This window comes from Furipterus horrens, unplaced genomic scaffold (assembly GCF_987537825.1).
Source record: "Furipterus horrens unplaced genomic scaffold, mFurHor1.1.pri manual_scaffold_5, whole genome shotgun sequence".
NCBI lineage: Eukaryota > Metazoa > Chordata > Mammalia > Chiroptera > Furipteridae > Furipterus > Furipterus horrens.
In genome coordinates, this window is record NW_028327175.1 from 2,771,097 (window position 1) to 2,789,376 (window position 18,280).

The 18,280-nt window shown below is 49.4% G+C and overlaps 1 protein-coding gene across 1 annotated transcript in view; it reads right to left on the bottom strand.

Annotated features, from left to right (window-relative positions):
- ITGA2 (integrin subunit alpha 2) overlaps positions 1-18,280 on the bottom strand; it is a 73,520-nt gene that overhangs the window by 25,067 nt on the left and 30,173 nt on the right. The window contains exons 4-14 of the mRNA XM_090276122.1: positions 17,953-18,044; positions 14,938-15,052; positions 14,651-14,778; positions 12,085-12,233; positions 9,436-9,586; positions 8,802-8,967; positions 6,916-6,992; positions 4,979-5,117; positions 3,999-4,144; positions 2,012-2,155; positions 211-414 (exon numbers count right to left, since the gene is read on the bottom strand). Of these exons, the coding sequence (XP_090132248.1) occupies positions 211-414; positions 2,012-2,155; positions 3,999-4,144; positions 4,979-5,117; positions 6,916-6,992; positions 8,802-8,967; positions 9,436-9,586; positions 12,085-12,233; positions 14,651-14,778; positions 14,938-15,052; positions 17,953-18,044 (1,511 nt within the window). The remainder of the gene's footprint in view (positions 1-210; positions 415-2,011; positions 2,156-3,998; positions 4,145-4,978; positions 5,118-6,915; positions 6,993-8,801; positions 8,968-9,435; positions 9,587-12,084; positions 12,234-14,650; positions 14,779-14,937; positions 15,053-17,952; positions 18,045-18,280) is intronic.

The following is an 18,280-nucleotide window of genomic DNA, read 5'->3' on the forward strand; positions in this document are numbered from 1 at the left end:
ACGAGACCCACGGAGAGCAGAAGGCGGTCCTGCTCTTGGCAGCAGAGCCGAGGGCCGTCCTGGCACCCAGTAGGTGTCACAGCACGGTCCCTGAACGTGTGAGCCGAGTTGCAAGGGAGGACGGGCAGAGCGGGTGGTCCGCACAGGCCTCTCTAGCTCTGGCACGAGGACCCCCACACGCTAGCGCATCGCCACGAGACGCAGCGTTACCTGGGAACACGTCCTGCGGATGCTGGTCCCCTGGCCATTGTAGACGTACACGGCGCCCGCGTTGTGGTTTTCCAGAGGCGCCCCGACGGCCACGTCATTGAGGCCGTCCATGTTGACGTCGGAGAGGACGGCAATGGCCGAGCCGAACCGAGCATTTTCCGCCCCCTCGGGGCCTTCCAGGAGCTGGTGCGAGTTCAAAATGCCCTTGCAGGAGGGAAAAGGGGGCGATGAAAGCAACCGGACAGCTTCTGGGGTTACAATTCACAGCCGACCGTGGCCGAGCCCGTTGGCCCGCCGGGAGGCGCGGACCGGACTGTAACCCTGCAGTTCCACATTCTCCGGCCACAATGAGAACGTTAAGGACGAATCGTCATAAGTCAGGTCACAGGATACGTGCTCATTAAACAAGCGAAAGGAGGGCATTCTCTGTAGCAACACGACCCACATAAAATACCCGTTCCTTTATCTCCTTTCCCCTCCATGTTAAGGTCGTCACCTGTTTCTAAACCTTTTGACTTAAAAATTTTTCCAGTGAAAATTAAAGATTCTGAATAAAATTAAGGTTGCAGACAAAATAAAATACACTATCTTAATTTAGACCTTTACATAACATTTACTGAACAGTGGCATGATTGTAATGGTACGGGAAATGAACAGCGAGGTTGTCAATATCCCATTATATGAAACACTAAATCATTCCACCCAAAGAGAGGCCCCTTCCTTGTAAAAGATGCAGCTGTTTTTATAGATTTTGACATCAAGAATGGAACTATTTCGTGCCTTCACAAGAAAGCAACGTTCAACTCCACGAAACTGGGTCAGTGCTGAGTCTCTCTCCTCCGTGATAATCCTCCAGAAATCGGTTTGCTAGTAAGTTGGAGGAAGTATTCGATCTTCACACCTTCAGCAATTAATGAGGGTTCAGAACCGCTGACGAGCAAGAAACATTTAAGACACTGGGATTTGCTCTCTCTTGATTGAATGTGCGGTTACGCATTCTTTATGTTCTTTAGAATGGCTTTAATTGCTTCTGTTCAAGGGCTGACCTTACATTAATTTAAATAAATTAGGGCAAAATATCACAACAGCTAAACATAATCCTTCCTGTATCAATATCGGCTCCTCTTTTCCGCCCCTTCCTCTCTGTGAGCAGCTGGTCTTCTCTGCCGCCACACTTACGTGGATGGATTTCGAGAGTTCAGTCTTCGAGTTGGAAAAACTGTTTTTCCATGTTAGAGAAGGCTGAGTTTTAGGTGCAAGGACTGGAAAGTCCAAGAGTTGGACGTATACCTAACCGTTACACGCAGCAATGGAATTTCCTGACGAAACCGAGGCAGAAAGCATCCAGGACTGTATGGAGGTTTCCAGAGGGCCCGGTTCGCTCTATCCATCGCAGGTAAAACGTTAATGAGATCGTTGTGAGCTGTCAGCATGATCGCTGCGCAGCAAAAAAGAACTGGGTGAGGTGCTTGGAAAATACACAGATGTTTGTGCGTGCGCGTGCCTGTGAGGGCTTAAAAAGCGATACGCATTCATAACAGCTTTACTTGTCAAAGAGAACGCATGGTCAGAGGCCTCCTACGGAAAATGTCACTGCAGGAGACGTGAAGCTCTCGACTAATGTGATTTTTAAAATTATAACTACATGGCGACATTCTCAAAATGAAGAAATATCATCCATACTATATAGGAAAATCATTATTCGAGAATAATAGATGTCTTTAACCACAGGCAGCAATGAAGGAGAACTTTTATTTCCCAACACGGACACGCATCGAGTCGGGGTACCGCTTTTTGTTACCTTGGTGATGGTGAAGAGGTAGACCCGTCCTTCCTCTCTCTTTCGCTCGTTCATGTACATGGGCGCGCCCACCAGGAGCACATCTGTCACGCCGTCTCTGTCGACGTCAACGGAGCACAGCACGCTGCCGAAATAGGACCCGATCTGGAGCAAGAAAGCACGTCCCCCTTAGGGTTGCTGGGGTTCCCAGACCCCTGACAGGACCCTGAGCCTGCATGTCCTCATTCGACAAATAAACAGGGAGCCGTTACTACCTGTTCAGTGCTAGGAACACAAAGGTGAGAAATCCAGCCCCTTCTCTCAGGCTGTATCATCACCTGATACTTGGCCCTTAAACTGTAGGGCACACAGAAGCCACCGAGAAAAGCTCTTTAAAAATACTGATTCCTGAGCCCCCTTTCCATTCCGATGCAATGCCGAGAATGGGATGCAGGAAATAGTGTTTTTATAAACACTGCCGCTGTTACTGAGGCTGGTGGGTCAAAGACCCCCCCCCTTAGAAGGTGGGGAAAGGTGTGTTCTAGAGAAAGGGGGGAGGAGAAGAGAGAGGGAAGTGGAGCAAACGTTGGGCTTCCATGGAAAACATATTATAACAGAGCAGAACACCAAACGCTGTGTGAGCAGAGAGCAGGGAGCCAGGGAGGCCTAGAAGGTCAAGTGTATGCATAGCATTTCAAGGTCGCCAAGGAAGCCCTGGCTGCTGTGGCTCAGTGGATTGAGCGTCGGCCTGCGAGCCAAGTGTCGCTGGTTCGATTCCCAGTCAGGGCACATGACTAGGGTGCACGTCAGGCCCCCAGTTGGGGGTGCGAGTGAGAGGCACCCACACATTGATGTTTCTCTCTCTCTCTTTCTCCTTTCCTCTCTAATAAAATTAAATAAATAAATAAATAAAAATAAATAAACAAATAAATAAAGGACGCCAAGGACTTTTCTAAGTGAAGAGGAGCAGGGATGCCTGAGTAATGTTCGTGTCCACGGCCTGATCTGGGACAGGAGGGTCATTGCCAGACAGATCGGGACGGGTGATCAGACAGAGAGAAGGTGAGATGAGACCGGCTGGGACCCCGAGTGTTCCTCCCATTCACCCCCTGTTCAGCACATGCCCCGTGAACCCCTCTTAAGCCTTTGGAAACGAATAGGGAATGATTTCTCCCATAACACTTTCATGGTTTTCTTTTTTCTCAAAATTAAAGCATCCTTTTAAAAAGCATTAAAGAGGAGGGAAAAATGCCCAGTCACAATTGGTGAGTGGGGAAGGGTGTCGAAGACTCAGGGCTTCTCACTCCCGGAAAATCCAGAGAAGGTGGGATCGGACTCACGCCCAGAGAAGAGAAATCTGGAGAGGGTCGGTCCCTCTGACACAGAGAAGGGAAATTCCCCGTGGTTGTCTGACATCCGTGATGCTCATTTCAAACGCATGCCTCGCCCACGGGTCAAAGCTGCTCGGCGAGGAAACAAGTCTCCCGGCTGCCGTGCCTGCGACAGCCATGACTGTTTGACCACAAAACCGTCACACACCCGGGGAGAGTGGCTGAGGAGAGCTGCTCTGCTTTTAGCGAGCTCACAGCAACAGGAGCCTGCTCCCTGCTTCTCATTATTTCTCCTCCAAACCCTCGGCTCCTGGCAGGCGCCTGCCTACAGAGCAGTGGCGAGGTGCTGCCATCACGGCTAAATGACGCCCGTGCGTGTTTATCTGGGGGTCACAACTCTAGTGGGAAGTAGCCAAACGGCACGGGCTCTGAGGCCACCTGGGCCTGGGTCTGACGGACAGCTCCGCCTGACGAAAGCTACGGGACCTAGAACGGCAGCCAGCCTCTCCAGAACCTGTCAAAAGGAGATGGCAGGTCTCCACGCCCCTGTGAAGACGCAGGGAGTATTCGAGTAAGGGCAACGACAGGGCAGCGCCAGCCACAGAGCAGGCCCCCAGTCGGTGGTGCGCTCCGTTCCCACCAGCCCCCACCTGCCCCGGCTGTGCGATGGACTTTACCTGGTCGCCTCTGTGCGCCTGAACGATGGTGACGTTGCCACTCTCGCTGACACGGTAGAGCACCACCTGGCCGGTATAATTGGCCCGAGGCGCGCCCGCCACGAAGTGGAGCCCTTTCCCAGTGGAGACCGCAGCCACCGAGTAACCTAGGAGAGAAGGGGTCCCGAGTGGCTGCCAGACCAGCTCAGCAGGCAGCAGCGCTCAGCGGCCCTTTCCCGTGGGGTGCGAGGCACCGCTCCGTGTCCTGAGCGTGTCCCTGAGGGCACGTCTCGCTGTTTCTAAGATGACCTGCTCCTGCCCTGTGACCAGTGGCACTGCCCTCCGTAGGGGGGACAGCTGACTCTACGTCCCGGGGTGTCCCCGTCAGCCACTCACGAACCTGCCTCGCAACAGCGTTTCTTGAATGAATCACTAAATGGATGGAAAGGTCATGGTGCAGAGTGGAGAGAACACGGGCTTTGGACTCAGACAGTCGCCGCTTCAAATTCCGGATCTGCCACCTTCAGGCAAATTATTAACCTCACTGGCCCTCAAAGGTACAATGGGGACAGGGAGACTTCCCTCCAAGGGTCATTGCAAGGATTGACGTGCTCACGTAGATTTCTACCGGCCGCTCAGGAACTGTCCCAGAGTAAGTGCCCCAAATCGGGGGCGGCTCACCATAGGAACAGAAGACCGAGAACTCTACGTTTATATAAGAGCGGCGCCTGCCGGGGTGGCTGTTAGGAGCCATTTCTGTTTTGGAGAAACACAGGAATAACGCCACCTGGACAGGCAGAAGAGATCGGTGACCACGATCCAGGCTTCATTAGGCCGTGACGGGCGTGGGCCTGACTGGCAAACGGGGACACAGACGCTGGGTAATAAAGTGATGAGGGGTGGCAGGTCAGGGGCTGTGCAGAACTGACCCTGAGATTCAACAGGGGACTGGTTGAGGGGAGGGAACGTGAGTTTGCCGAGCCCAGCGCTCTCTGCCTCACCTAAATACGAACTGTGATTTCTGTCCTGCAGAATTTCATCAAAGGCTTGCTTAGGGAAGATCAGACGGCCGCGAGGTGTCCGCTGAACGACAGTCCCGCTCCAGTCATAGGCGCCGACGGCCCCCAGCATCAGCACACCCTAAAGTAGCGGAAACACGGAGAGGGGACACATCTCCGTCAAAGCCTATAAATTCAGGAGAAGCAAAGCGTTGAAATGAATCACCCGGGTTTAAGGGAGACAAAAAACTGAGCGTGATGAAGAAACAGCAGATAAATGTCTGTGGATCTATCACAGAATGGCTTTAACGTATTTGTGCTGGAAAGTCAGCCGGTACCACCCCGGGCTTCGTTTGTCTGAGGTGTTATACAGACAAATCTGTATAATAAGCCATAACAGGAGGAGCACACAGCTGTATTCAGATTTCCATTCCCAGGAGCACATGTGCTCATGATGGAGAGACGTGAGCCTCTAGAAGGGGGTTGGCAGGAGCCTCCAGTCTCACGGATTCATAAGAGAAGCCCACGGTTGGGTACGAGGCCGCCTGAGAAACAGTGAATGCTCCCCCATCACCTCTCTCCGGTCCCATGTACTTGAAAATAGCACAGCTACAAAAGGCCCTGCGTCTCAGGTTGTTGGAGCATCACCCCACACCAGAAGGTGGCCAGTTCGATTCCTGGTCAGGGCACATGCCAGGGTTGGGGGTTCAGTCCCCAGTCTGGCCTCGTACAAGAGGCCACCGATCAGTGTTTCTCTCTCACATTGATGTTTCTCTCCCTCTCTTTCTCCTCCACTTCCCCTCTCTCTAAAAGTAAGTAAGTAAATAAATAAATTTTTTTTTAAAAAAGGGGCACTCAAAGCTGTGACAGCCAGGTCAGCACCAGTGGGGGGAGGGGGAAGGAGACAAGCTACTCTGGCCAAAATACACTCCAACCTGAAATATTCAAACCTCTGAGTCTTCACAGAACACAGGGTTGGGCGGGATGGGAATCATTACTTTTAAAGTTTTTACCGTACATATTAGGAAACATTTTGAATTGAGAAAACACGAACCGTTAAAACATAACAAACAAGGAAGTGTGTTTGAGACTAGGAGACCATGAAATTAGGCAAGTCACTCGTAAACCCGGGACTTGGCATCCAGGGAATGGCGCGGAGCTTCAGGGAGTGTACCAAAACGTCAGGAATTCGTGTGAAGAATTCTCCGTGTGGGGGTTCATTCATATTTCTGAGGGGAAGACCTGTGACTTTTACGAGTATCTCTGACGATTGGTGACCCAGCAAAAGTCAGCACCTTTCGTTCTAGGAAGAAGATGAGCTGTGTCTGCTGACCAGTCCTCTGAGCTCACGCTGTCCCCTGAGTACTGCTGTGTCCCCACGCCCTTCAGAGCCCTCGCGTCCTGAGCAGAGTTGGACTCAGAGGCCCGGGAGACGGCTGTTCCTGAGAACGGACTTCCCCCGAGCTAAGAAGATGCCCCCTCTCCCATTTTCCTAACTCCTTACTTTTCCAACTATTTTCTGTCTCTGCTCTTAGAGGAGACACAAGTCGGAACTTAGCAATGCCGGCAATGACAGGAATCCATGTCTCTAACACACCTGTCCCTTAGTCAATTGACTCAAAGGAAATTCCTGCCGTGATAATACCTTGAATTAATATAGTGCCCATGCGTCCCTGCAGCACTCAAAGCTTTCTTGTACATCACCTGTTTTTCTTTTTTGTTTGCATACAAAATCCCTGTGGAGGAGGGAAGGGCGGGCATGGTCACCCTCTGTGTTTAGGTGGCAAGTGGGCGGCACAAAGAAACACAAGGACCCCGACTGGGAGTCAGCACTGTTGCCCCCCCCCGGGGGCTGCTTTTCCCATCGGGTGCGCGAAGCGACGGCGCGCGCAGGGGAGCAGCCCCCGACCGCACGGCCGGAAGGGAGCTGATATACACACGTTTGCCGGAGCGTAGTCCGCGCTGAAGCCCACTTGTGCCATCTCCATCTGGAACTTATCGCCTCCTTGCACGGTGCCTGGGAAGTGGCAGTGTCAAGAATTATATCGCTGCCGTGCATTGTAAATCAGTGTTCCAATCACGGACACACACGCACACGCACACGCAGAGTTCTGGGGTTCACTCGGAAATACAGGGCTGGCAGGCGGGAACAATCACTAAGGAAGTGTCTCGACAGACACGGAAGTCCTCGGTATTTCCACGGCGCAGCTTCATGTGGTCACTGATCTTGATTACACATGAATACATTGACTGAGATGAGGTTTCTAGTGTCAAAGAACGCTCAATATAGGGGGTGGGGTCAGGGGACTACGGAGGTGACAACCTTATAAAAAACGACCTATCGTTGTAGCTAAGAAGCCCTCTGAACCTTTAGCTTTCAATGCTGGTACTAACATTCAGCCTTTAAATATCGGTCCCAATAAATGCGTACGCGCCGCAGATGGCAGTCACCTGTAATGAAGCCTACACCGAGAGGCACTGGGGTCAGGCTCTGGGAGCCAGCACGCAACACTGAGCAGAAACTTCACCCATTGGGGCGTCTGTCCCAGTTCAACATGTACGGTGCCTCTGACTCAGCCCCAGGAGGCTCAGTGAGTCCTCATTTCCATACATTGTGGTCAAAACGTGCCTCATTAATCTTCGCCAAAACAAAGCTCAATTTCTGCAGCGTCATTTTAATGGAGAAGACCAACTGTACCCGTGACTCCGTCACTTGTTTAGAAGACGTAATCATTTACACAAGATGAGCAGAGAGCATTCTCGGGAAAGTAACACAGCGTTCCCCAAAACCTCACACTGGCGGGCAATACACAAGTTCATCAGTCGTGAGCATTTAGACTGCGAGAAGATTGTTCATATTCATGCCGCCACAAAAGAACAAAATCATTACAATAGGTAGCTAAATAATTTTTTGATTATTTCAGGGCACGTGAGATTTTGATAATGATTTAAACAACTCAGGAGCACCATGGGATGTTTAAGAAGCAATATGATCTTTTGGATAGGACTTTCCAGTGGATAATTAGATTAGGATATGACTGATGCAGCCCCCTTGGCCCTAGGTTCAGAAGCAGTTCTGATAGATAGTAGGTACTCAATAAATATGCATTTTATTGTTAATGGTTAACCATCAGGAACCAGGTTTGGGATCATATGGGCCTTTTCACTAACTGGGGTGTGCGTTCCAGTCTGCATGTAAGCGACCTCTTGAAGCCAGGCCATTCCTCCACTGACTTGACCTTCCAAGGCCATGCAACTAAATGATTGTAGATCTGGAAAACGCTTCCTTGAAATCCAAACTACTAACAATCTTCACTATATTTTTCTGATTTTAAAAGTACATGTTTTTTTAATAAAGAAATCCAAGACTTTCTGAAATTTCATAACCCAATGTAAAAAAGACTTCTTACAATGACCAAAACCACAGTGCCAAAAGGTAAAACTACTTACGATCACAACAGACATTACTAAATTGCCCCCAAAATGTTAGAGAATTTATAATCTTATCAACAGTCTCTGAGATGCTTTGCTTCTCCATAATCTCTCCAAAAATTAGCCATTACTAATCTTTGTTTTCTTTTAAGCACAAAGCCACATTGATTTCATTTATGCTTTTAAATAATCAGGAATATTTTCTTGGCCATCTGCATTTTATCTTTTTTAAAATACTTATTCATGCTATTTGCCCATTTTTCTTACTGATTTTTGAGAGTCCTTTTCATACGAGGTCAACAAGTTCACATTCAGAGGGCAAGTACGCAGGAATAAAACCGACAATTCTTGGAAGAAGTGTTTGGAAGGAAACTGTTGGAAGGAGTCTTTTTACCTTCGATGCTGAAAATGTGTTCTCCTATCGTCCCGGCCTTTTCCAGGAGATCCGCCTCATCAGACACATTGAAGAAATATCGTTCGGTTGGAACACTGGCGATGGCTTTAATTTCTTTTATTAAGTTTTTAGTGTCAAGTGCATTTCTGTTTAGGTACCCTAGAACCTTGGAAACAGAAGGACAGGAAGCAAAGGTCATGGGGCACGTTCTGACCCCAGTAGGCCCTCTGGACGAGGAAACCTACCCCACCCCCACCGACAGGACGGAAATCAGCAAGCAGCAGCCACAGGGTAAATTTTTCTTTGATATAAAGTTTTGTGAGCCAGTGAGAAAGGCAGTCTTGGGAAGCGATGTTATAAAGGATCATGAACAGAAAGATCATGAAAAGAAAATGCACGTAGCCTGGCCGGTGTGACTCAGTTGGTCGGAGAATCATCCATACACCAAAAGGTGGCTGGTTTGATTCCCAGTCAGGGCGCATGCCCGGGCTGTGGGTTCCATCCCCAGTCGGGGCGTGCACGGGAGGCAACCAACTGATGTTTCTCCCTCACATCAACGTCTCTCCCTCTCTTTCCCTCGTCTCTAAAATCAGCAAGAATGTCCTCAGGCAAGGATTAAAACAAACGCACTTACGGCTATGCCGAACCTCAGGATGTTGTCCTCATTACATAGTTCGATGACTTCTTTCAGCATGGAACCGTCGTGGGACTCCCCGTCCGTCACCACCACCATGACCCTGGTAGCGCCGGGCCGGCCTCCGGCTGCCGTCGCAAAGGCGAAGTCCCTGCGGCCGATAAGAGGGAAGACTTACCACCGAGATGGGAAGCTAAAACAGGCGCCTCTGCTTGGACAGACACACAAAGCTGCTTTAGCCCAGCCTGTCGTGACTCAGGGTCTCTCTCTGCGTCAGCCTGCAGGTCTACTCAGCACACTCTACTTGTAGCTCGTAGGAAAACATAAACGTGTAACTCTCGCGAGGCATTAAAACAAGTTTCCGTGGGTCCCAAGTTGTGTGTTATGTGTGTGCACCTGTGTTTTACATCAAAAACCCTTAGAATTATCTTTTGATGAGAAAATTAAATTCATTAATACTAATGAACAGATCCAAAGTACTCAAAGTTGTCATAAATTTTACTCACTGAATCTGCATGTACTTTTCCAATATAAATTGTTTTTTTAAAAATAGGTATACATGGTAAAAAAGCATCTGGAAAAGCATCAAACAAAAATCTGACATCAGGCCCCTCTTCCCAAAGCGCTGTCACAGCCGCTGACCCAGTTTCCTGTCACCGGGCGCTTCGGCCACGCTGGATTTCCCAGCTAACACTGTAACAGATGCCCCGGGTGTCTCAGTACGCTTTTCCAAACGTATATGTACAATAAAATAACTGGGACAGAAGACATAGACATTTCAAATATTGATAGGTAATGCTAAATTGATCTTCAAAATGTTCAAGTGATTTACATAACCATGATGTACAAGAATACATTTCTTTACCTCTTTTCCTTAACAATGAAGATTGTGAAACCTTTTAATTTGGGGCATTCTGGGTAGTAACAAATAATACATCATTGTAGTTTTAAGATGCATTTTTTAAATTATGAAGGCATAATGAGCATTTTATATGTTTATTAGCCATTTGTATTTTTCTCTAGGAACTCTTGATTTTTTAATATTTGCCCATTTTCTTTTGGTGTGTTCATCATTTTCTTAGTGATTCATAAGATCTTTTGTTAAGAAAGAAAATGATCCTTCGTCACATATATTGTAAAAAATGTCTTCAACTTATTAATCATCTTTTGAATTTTGATGGTATTACTTCTGTACAGAAATTTCATATAATCAAACCCGTTTGCTTTTTGTGGGTGTTTTACATTTGACACTGTATTTTAAGAGGACTCCTTATCTCTTAGCCCCTTTCCCATCGCCCGTTTCCTCCCAGCACTCTGAGACGCACAGAGGGTCAGCGGTGACCAAAACGCAGGAAAAATGTGGCGCAGAGCCGAGGAGATCAGACACAGAACTGACGAGATGTGGCCTCTGGGGTGGCATCACTAGAGGGACGAGAAGCACCGTCAAGGTCTCGGCCTCCCTGCCTGGAGGAGGGGTGGAGTGTGCGTGAGAACAGCGAGGCCAAGGGCAGGGGCAGGACAAAGGACGAGGCCCCCCGTCCAGGGACCAGAGAGTGTGAAAAGTGACCCCCCTGACTCTGGATAAAGAGAAGCTGCAGAGCTGGCTCCTGTGGGCGTTCGGGAGGGAGCTGAGCGGACGGCGGAGCCTCAGGGGGACGGCATGGGGCTGGGCTGCTGTCACATGTGGACCCAGGGGATCAGAGAGAAGAGGGCCCTGTCCTGGGCAGGAAAACAGGACAAGGGCCCGGTGTAGGCGCAAAACCATTGACAGACAGTTGGCAGGGACTCAAGACATCTGCGGGGTGCTGGCCGAGGACAGGAAGAGCAGTGTGTTCTCATCATTGTCAAGTAGTCAGGGACGCGGGAGGGCGGGATCTGAGGCAGGGCCTCCGTGTGCACGGGTGACCAAGGGCACCAGCTTCCTGCCCGGTGGCAGAGCCGTGCGCGTCACGGAGGTGGCGGGAGGCAGCGCAGGCCCTTGGGACGTTAATGGCAATGGAAGGAAGGAAGGTACGAGGAGGTGCACGGGCGGGAAGTAGGTTTAAGGGAACGTGAGCGCGTTTCCTCGTTTACTTTTTAACAGGAGGAGCGCGGTTAGCACTTCTGTAAAGGCATCTGATTAAAACAGTGGAGGCGAAGGTCTGGGGAGCTGAGAAAACAGGGACACTGAGAACGAGGGACGCTCTGCAGTGGTAAAGCCACACGGCCGAGACAGTCACGAAGCCATTCCACTGAGCTCGGAGCCTCGGGTCACTGCACGGAAGAGTCCAGGGCCCTCCTTAATCTGCAGCAAGTGCTCCCTGAGCTCAAGTCGTCTGTGGCCTTGACACACGTCAGAAGTCATTTCAGGTCGCTCCGCCTCCTGCTATTTTAACCGAAGGCCATTTCATTTCATTTCATTCCATCATGTCATGTACCATCTTTTTAAAAATCATGGACTATCTCCTAAAAGTCCTAGAAATCAAAGATGTTTAAACTTCATTTCCTACTGTCTGCGCAAAGTGTTTCTGTTACAGAATCTTTAAACTTTCTCCTTCACCGTTTCTGACTTCAGCGGGGGTGCCAGGATTTTATTTTTCCTTGTCTTTTCCTCACTTACAAGCGGCTGGGACTTGATCAGAACCCCGGCCCCTTAGCTTCGTCACTCACCGCGCGTATTTAATTGCCTTGAAGGTGTTTGTGCGGTCCCCGCCGTTCTGGACTGTCTGGGCTGTGGCCACGATCATCTCCGCTTTGGTTTGAAAAGTGTTCAGGTTAAACACGACCCTCGGGTTGTTGGCGTACTGAATGAGCCCCACCTGCGAGAGGGCAGGGGATCGTCAAAGGCTGTGAATTAAGTTATAAGTCATTTCTATTTGATCATGATAATAAAAACCGGAAGTGCATTTAGACAGGGGCTGATCGCTTAAGAGGATCGTTTCCAACTTTGTTCGTAAGAACAGTTATTTTCTTCCAGTAAAACGACCTCTTTGTTAGGGGCTGTCGTGTGTGGCAACAGTACTCAGTGACAAGCTAGCTGATGTGCTGTAGTGTCTGATTTTGTTCTCACGAGTAACAGCTGTAAAATTTTAAGTGCTGCCCTATAATATTTTATATGGATAAATATTGGAATAAAGTTAATAACAGAAAGATAAAATGATATAACTTTTCTAATTAACAATGGATGTAAACATGTAAATAATTATGAGCAGTCACAGATCATCGATTCAGGATAATTATACACTAAGCAGAGAATAAGAGTTCAAGACAACTGATTATTGCTAATAATCACTGCCGTCAACGTGGGTGTATTTATTCTTGTGCTGGATCTCCTCTCATTGCTCACGTGAGAGGCAAAGGTGCTGCCTTCGTATGTGGGGCAGACGCCGTTCGAGAGAGTCTGATCGGAGAGAGCCAAGCGGCAGAAGGGCTTCTGAACCAGGTGTCCGGGCACATAACCCTGACCCTTCAGATCAAGAGGGTGAAGCCCTTCCTTCCCTGCTCCTGCTCTCAGCCCTGACCTCACCCTCTGTGCCTAGGAGTGGGGCTCCCGGAGCCGGAAGGGGCAGTGACAGGTCAGGGTCACGGGTCTCTGTAACATAGGTCAGCAGGTAAGGAAGGTGGAAGGGCAGGGCCTGGGTCTCTGAGTCCCATAAGCTCCTTTCACTAAGTGGCGACAATGTGATATCACCGGGCCCTCTTTTCAGGGGAGATTGTCAGACTTGAGAGAGAGGGAAGGACCGAGAAGAACGCTGAGGCCTTCCCAGTGCCTGGGAGAGGAAGACTGGGCACGTCCGTGACACAGCCCAACGATGCCCGTGTGAGGGAGGGGAAGGCTGAGCAGCAGAGGGATGGAGGTGTAGGGCGACCGGACTTACAGAAAGGCCACAGCGGGATGATAAGAGGAGACTGAGGAAGACTCTGGGGATGAAGAAGATGCACTGGGGTAGGAAGTCAAGACGAGAAAGGCCATGAATTCCATCCAAGAGACTATTAGACCAAGTAAGGCACGTTACGGGGCAGTCCATTCAGAGACGGAGCAGACAGCAGGCACACTGGAAAGCTTCGCCCACGCGGGGCCTTAACAGTGGCGCTCTCCGGAAACCAGGGCTACGCTCACTCTTAGTGAACAGAATTTTCTGGTAAAAGCCCACAGTGAACCCTTCACCGTTTGGGAAGTTTAATCTCCTCCTGGTATTGAAGGTCAATGGGTAAAAAGTTTAACAGTTTTTTATAATACTGCATGGAAAAGCTGAAAAACACACTCGAACGCAGACAACTAAAGGCATTTAGGGGCAAACAGCTGCCGGACACCGGACGCCGGAACATCAGCTGCAGCCCCAGGACCGCGCGCGGTGACTCGGTGACTCTCAGAACGGCTCCCTGTTGAGAGCGGGTCAGCGCACCGCTGCGGCCCGGACGGCCCGTGGGATGGCAGCGCCAATAAGGAAAAAAACACGAACCTGAAAAATAAACGCAAGGGTTTAGTCAAGGGACTAGTTGGTATAAATGACCCACGGACATGGACGACAGGGTGGGGTGACTGCGGGGGAGGGGGAGGGGGTGGGCGGGCCAGGGGGAGCCGTGGGGGAAAAGGGGCAAGTGCAACAGAACAACAGTCAGTTAATGTGAACAAATAAAAAGTAAATAAATGTTACTCGGTTGCATGGAAGCATGAAGCTTCCGCCCCTAGTTCTGGTTGCCCATCTCAGGAAGACAGAAAAGCAAATTAAAGGCTCCTGAAAACATGGAGAAATATACAACGTTCTTGAAAAGAGAACGTGTACAAAGGAGGGCAGAGTAGAATGTGGTAAAAGACTACAAAATAATGAACAGGGCAATGATGCTGTCTACAGACTTAGTCATAAAAATCCCGGCATTCAAGGGTAACTGTTTAGCAGCGAGGAGTAAACAAATTCGTTATTAGTCCAGTGGGTGTGAAAAAAATGATATTGGATTTTAAAATGTATTAATACATGCATGAGCTAGAGGATGAAAACATTAAAGAGGATTAAAATGCTCTGTTCCATATTTGATGCCTGGGCCAGAACTAGAAATCCAAGTTCAAAGGCCAGCCCTGGGCAAAGTCACAGACAGAATAACTTTAGTACGAGTTTCCTTAAACTCTCAAGGGTGCCATTCAATGCAGGGAATATGAGGGGTGGCCAAGCGCAGAAATTAAGATTTTCTCACGAAGCAAGCGGTGGGTTCGTTTCTGTGTGATTGACGTCCATACCTGCGTCTTCGTGGGGCCGATATCCAGGCCTTGCACAAATTTTTCCAGAAAGTTCTTCACTGCCTCCCAGGGGTAGATACTGTTGGACTCATCACACACCACCACCACGTCTAGGAAGGAGGTGCAGGCTGCATTGGGAAAGACGGGAGAAACCGATTGGCAGGGGGGAGTCAGAATCCACACGGCACCCACGGGAGACGTGCTGGGGGGCGGGCGGCGTGCGGATACGTGTCCTCCTCCCTTTGATGCGAGGCCTCGCTCAGACCCTCCCCGTGTGCTTAACTTACTCTGCACCGCTGGGGAGAAGCTGCCCGAGAGCTGGAAGTCGGGGCCCACGGCCGAGCAGACGCCCGTGGCGTAATACTGGCTTCCACACTGCTGTGCCCACAGGGGACCGCAGGCCTTCAAAAGAACGAGAACAAGGACAAAAGGTGGGGACGCGCTCCTCTGCGACACCCTACACTCACGTCTGTTCATCTGCAAGATGTTAGGAACTGTCAGCCCTTGAAACTGACATGTCGCATATGCCTCTGAGGGACAGTGAGTCGGGAGGACAAGTGAGGGCCCGGTGGGGATGTGCTGGTCCTGATGACAGGCTTCAGGGAGAGCAGTTTGGGGGCTGTCAGGGACAGGGGGAGCCCATCAGGTCCCTGGCACGCTAGACAAAAGGGGGGCTTGCGTTCCAGGGGGTGCCCAGGAGAAAAACGAGTGCAATGCTCATTTCTTGTCTCTATTTCCTGGGTCTCGGGGGCTTCATGTGCAAAACGAAGATAATCACGCCTCCTGTTTTTCTCAAGTGGGTGTGGAGGTCAAATGGGTCTGCAGGTATAACACACTTAGAACAGTGCTGGGGAGACAGCAAGTCATATGGGAGGGTCATTGTCATTGTTACTCATGAACACAGGGCTCCTCCGGTCCCTTCCATCAGGACTAGTCGGCAGAAACCGTAAACCCCTGTGCCCCCAAGGGCCAGGCGGGGAACCTGGACGAGCGCTGGGGGCCAGGCAGACGCAGCAGGGTCAGTGAGGGAGCAGGCTGCTCTGGCCCCGGCCCGGGCCCCGCAGATGGCTCCCCTCCTCAAGGAGAGTCAGAGAGACAAATTGTGTGTGCATGGTCATTCTTAAAGAACCCCCCGGTGCTAAACAGACACAGATGAGGTTCATGAACTGCCAGTTTTGAACTTTGCAAGAGAGTATTTCTTTGAGGACTTCAGAGCCCCTCATTTCCACCCTGAAGCCGGGGCCCCGGAGGCCGGCCCACACGGTGTGTGCTCATCACGTCTCTCCACCAGCCCACCCCGAACCTCCCCCGCTCAGCACCCCCAAACACCAACAACTCCCAATCCATCCCACGGGAGAGATCAGGTGAATCCTGAAATCATTAGATGTCAAAGGGAAAAAATGGGAAAGAGACGTTCAGGCATGATCTTAAGAAACATCTACAACGTTTACTATTCAGCCGTGGACTAGTCAGTAAAGCTGAACAGCAGAGTGTAGACTTGCAAAAAGCAATTGGAAGACTAGGAGGACATTTATTGGACCCAGAGTAATTGCTGGTAGCTGGAAGGAGAAGGCAGCAGCCGTGGTCATTTTTCATGCCCAGTGAGCGAAGAAGGCCAGGTCTCCCTAGGAAACAGGTTCCCTGTGCCAATCAGGGGAAAATCACAACCGATGCACCTGGTAGTCTACCAGGTCACAGACACCGGTTATTGACTCCTCTAAGCCCCGCCCCCAAGCTGACTGTTCTAATAACCTTGAAAAAAAATAACTCATGACAATAACTCAAAACAACCTTTCAAAGCGATGGAAAACAGCATTAAGAAGTTGAAACCAGAATGTGCCAATTGTTAATGCCAGAACGACATTCCTGCCGTAAGCCCAGAATTTAAGAAGGTTCAAAAAAAAGTGATGATTGTCAGTCTTTTCCATATAATTCTTAAGAGTATCTTAAGATTTTGGGCTCTTAGGCGTGTAAAGAAAACTGGCTTTTTTCCTCTTTCTTTTTTTCTTTCTTTCTCACCCCCCACCTTCCCGCCCTCCCTTCGTCTCTGCTCGCTACATGATTAAATTAATCTCTCCAATTCTCTTGCAGTTTTATTTTATTGTATCTGAAGTTTCAGGTTAAAAACTTTTGAAGCACATTCTGTAATCCTTATGTCTCAATATATTTCTCTTTCTGAATTTTTTCAACTTTAAAAACAAACATGCCACAAAAAATAGCTAAAGGCAATCCTATCACGAGGACTTTGGGGCATCATAAAGCATGAAGGGTCATTGCCACATTCACCTACGCATCGTTGCTACACATGTTACACGCAAACCCGATTTAATTAGTGGTACAAAGCCCGTCTGACGACTGACATCCATTAGTGAAAGGAGAAGGACATCGCTCAAAACCGATGACACTTTCAGGGAAATACAGTTAGACACACAGGCGTTTAGGTTAGCAGGTCATAGATGTGACTAACATGAAATTAAGTTAAGCCTGCTAAGACTGTTTTTACACAGAAAACACAACTGGGATACACATGTGAGAGCGGGTGGACATGTGAAATAAAACTGGGCTTTTATTTGCCTTTAAACTTCCTTTCGCCTGTGTGCCATGGTGTGAATTTTTTTTATATAGTCAAATCTTTCCCACAATGTTCTATATTATTTCTTCTGTTAGTTCTGAGCTCAGAAATTCTTTTCTCTTTCAGAAAATTTCCACTTTCTTCTACTTGTCCACATTAACTCTTTCATTCACTTGGAGGTGGGTTTGGACATGCAAGGGATTGACCCACCGACTGGCCCAGACCACTCGTGAAATCGGTGTTCTATCGCACTGGTCTGTGAGGTCTTTTCACAACATTCTAGAAAGTAACTGGGAGCCAACACTAACGGGAAATAAAATGTGACCGGGCTGCGCCTTACCTAATATCGGATTAGCCAAAAGTTAGCGGAAATGAAGAAAAACAACGGCACGTTTAGCTGTGAAACCTGCTTTGGAATCATCAGCACCTCCCTTGCGTGTTCCTGCGGAAGGGACATGAGCCCGAGCGTTCTAAAGCATCAGCCAAGACGGGTGCCCTTTCCCAGGCAACGTCTCTGGGTGCCTCTGGTTCCCCCTTTCAGAACGTTCTGTGGCAAGAACTTGGCTGAGTATCCTAAGGGGTCTCCTATGCATGGTGGACGGCCATGGGGCACAGCCAATCAGAAAGCAAGCTCCTGAACCTCAAGACCTGACACGACACGCGGGACGGGGAGAGACACGGGCCTCACCCTTCCCGGAGAAGAATGGGGGTTTGAAAAGTGAGCACTCACGAGAAATCCGCCGGTCGCCCCGTCCCTGGTGAGCGTCAAGCCGAGGCTCATGTTGGTTTTCATCTCGGTCACGTTGGGGATGCTTATGGAAGCTTTCAAAGGGGAAAAAAAAAATTAAATAGTGACTAAATTTCCTCCACTTATTTAAAGCTGTATTGTATTTTATTTTTATTTTTTTAAAATAACTTATTTATTTATTTGTTTGTTTTATTTTATTTTTTAGAGAGGGGAAAGGAGAAAGAGAGGGAGAGAAACGTCACTGTGTGGTTGCCTCTCACTCGCGCCCCCAACTGGGGACCTGACGTGCAACCTAGTCATGTGCCCCGAC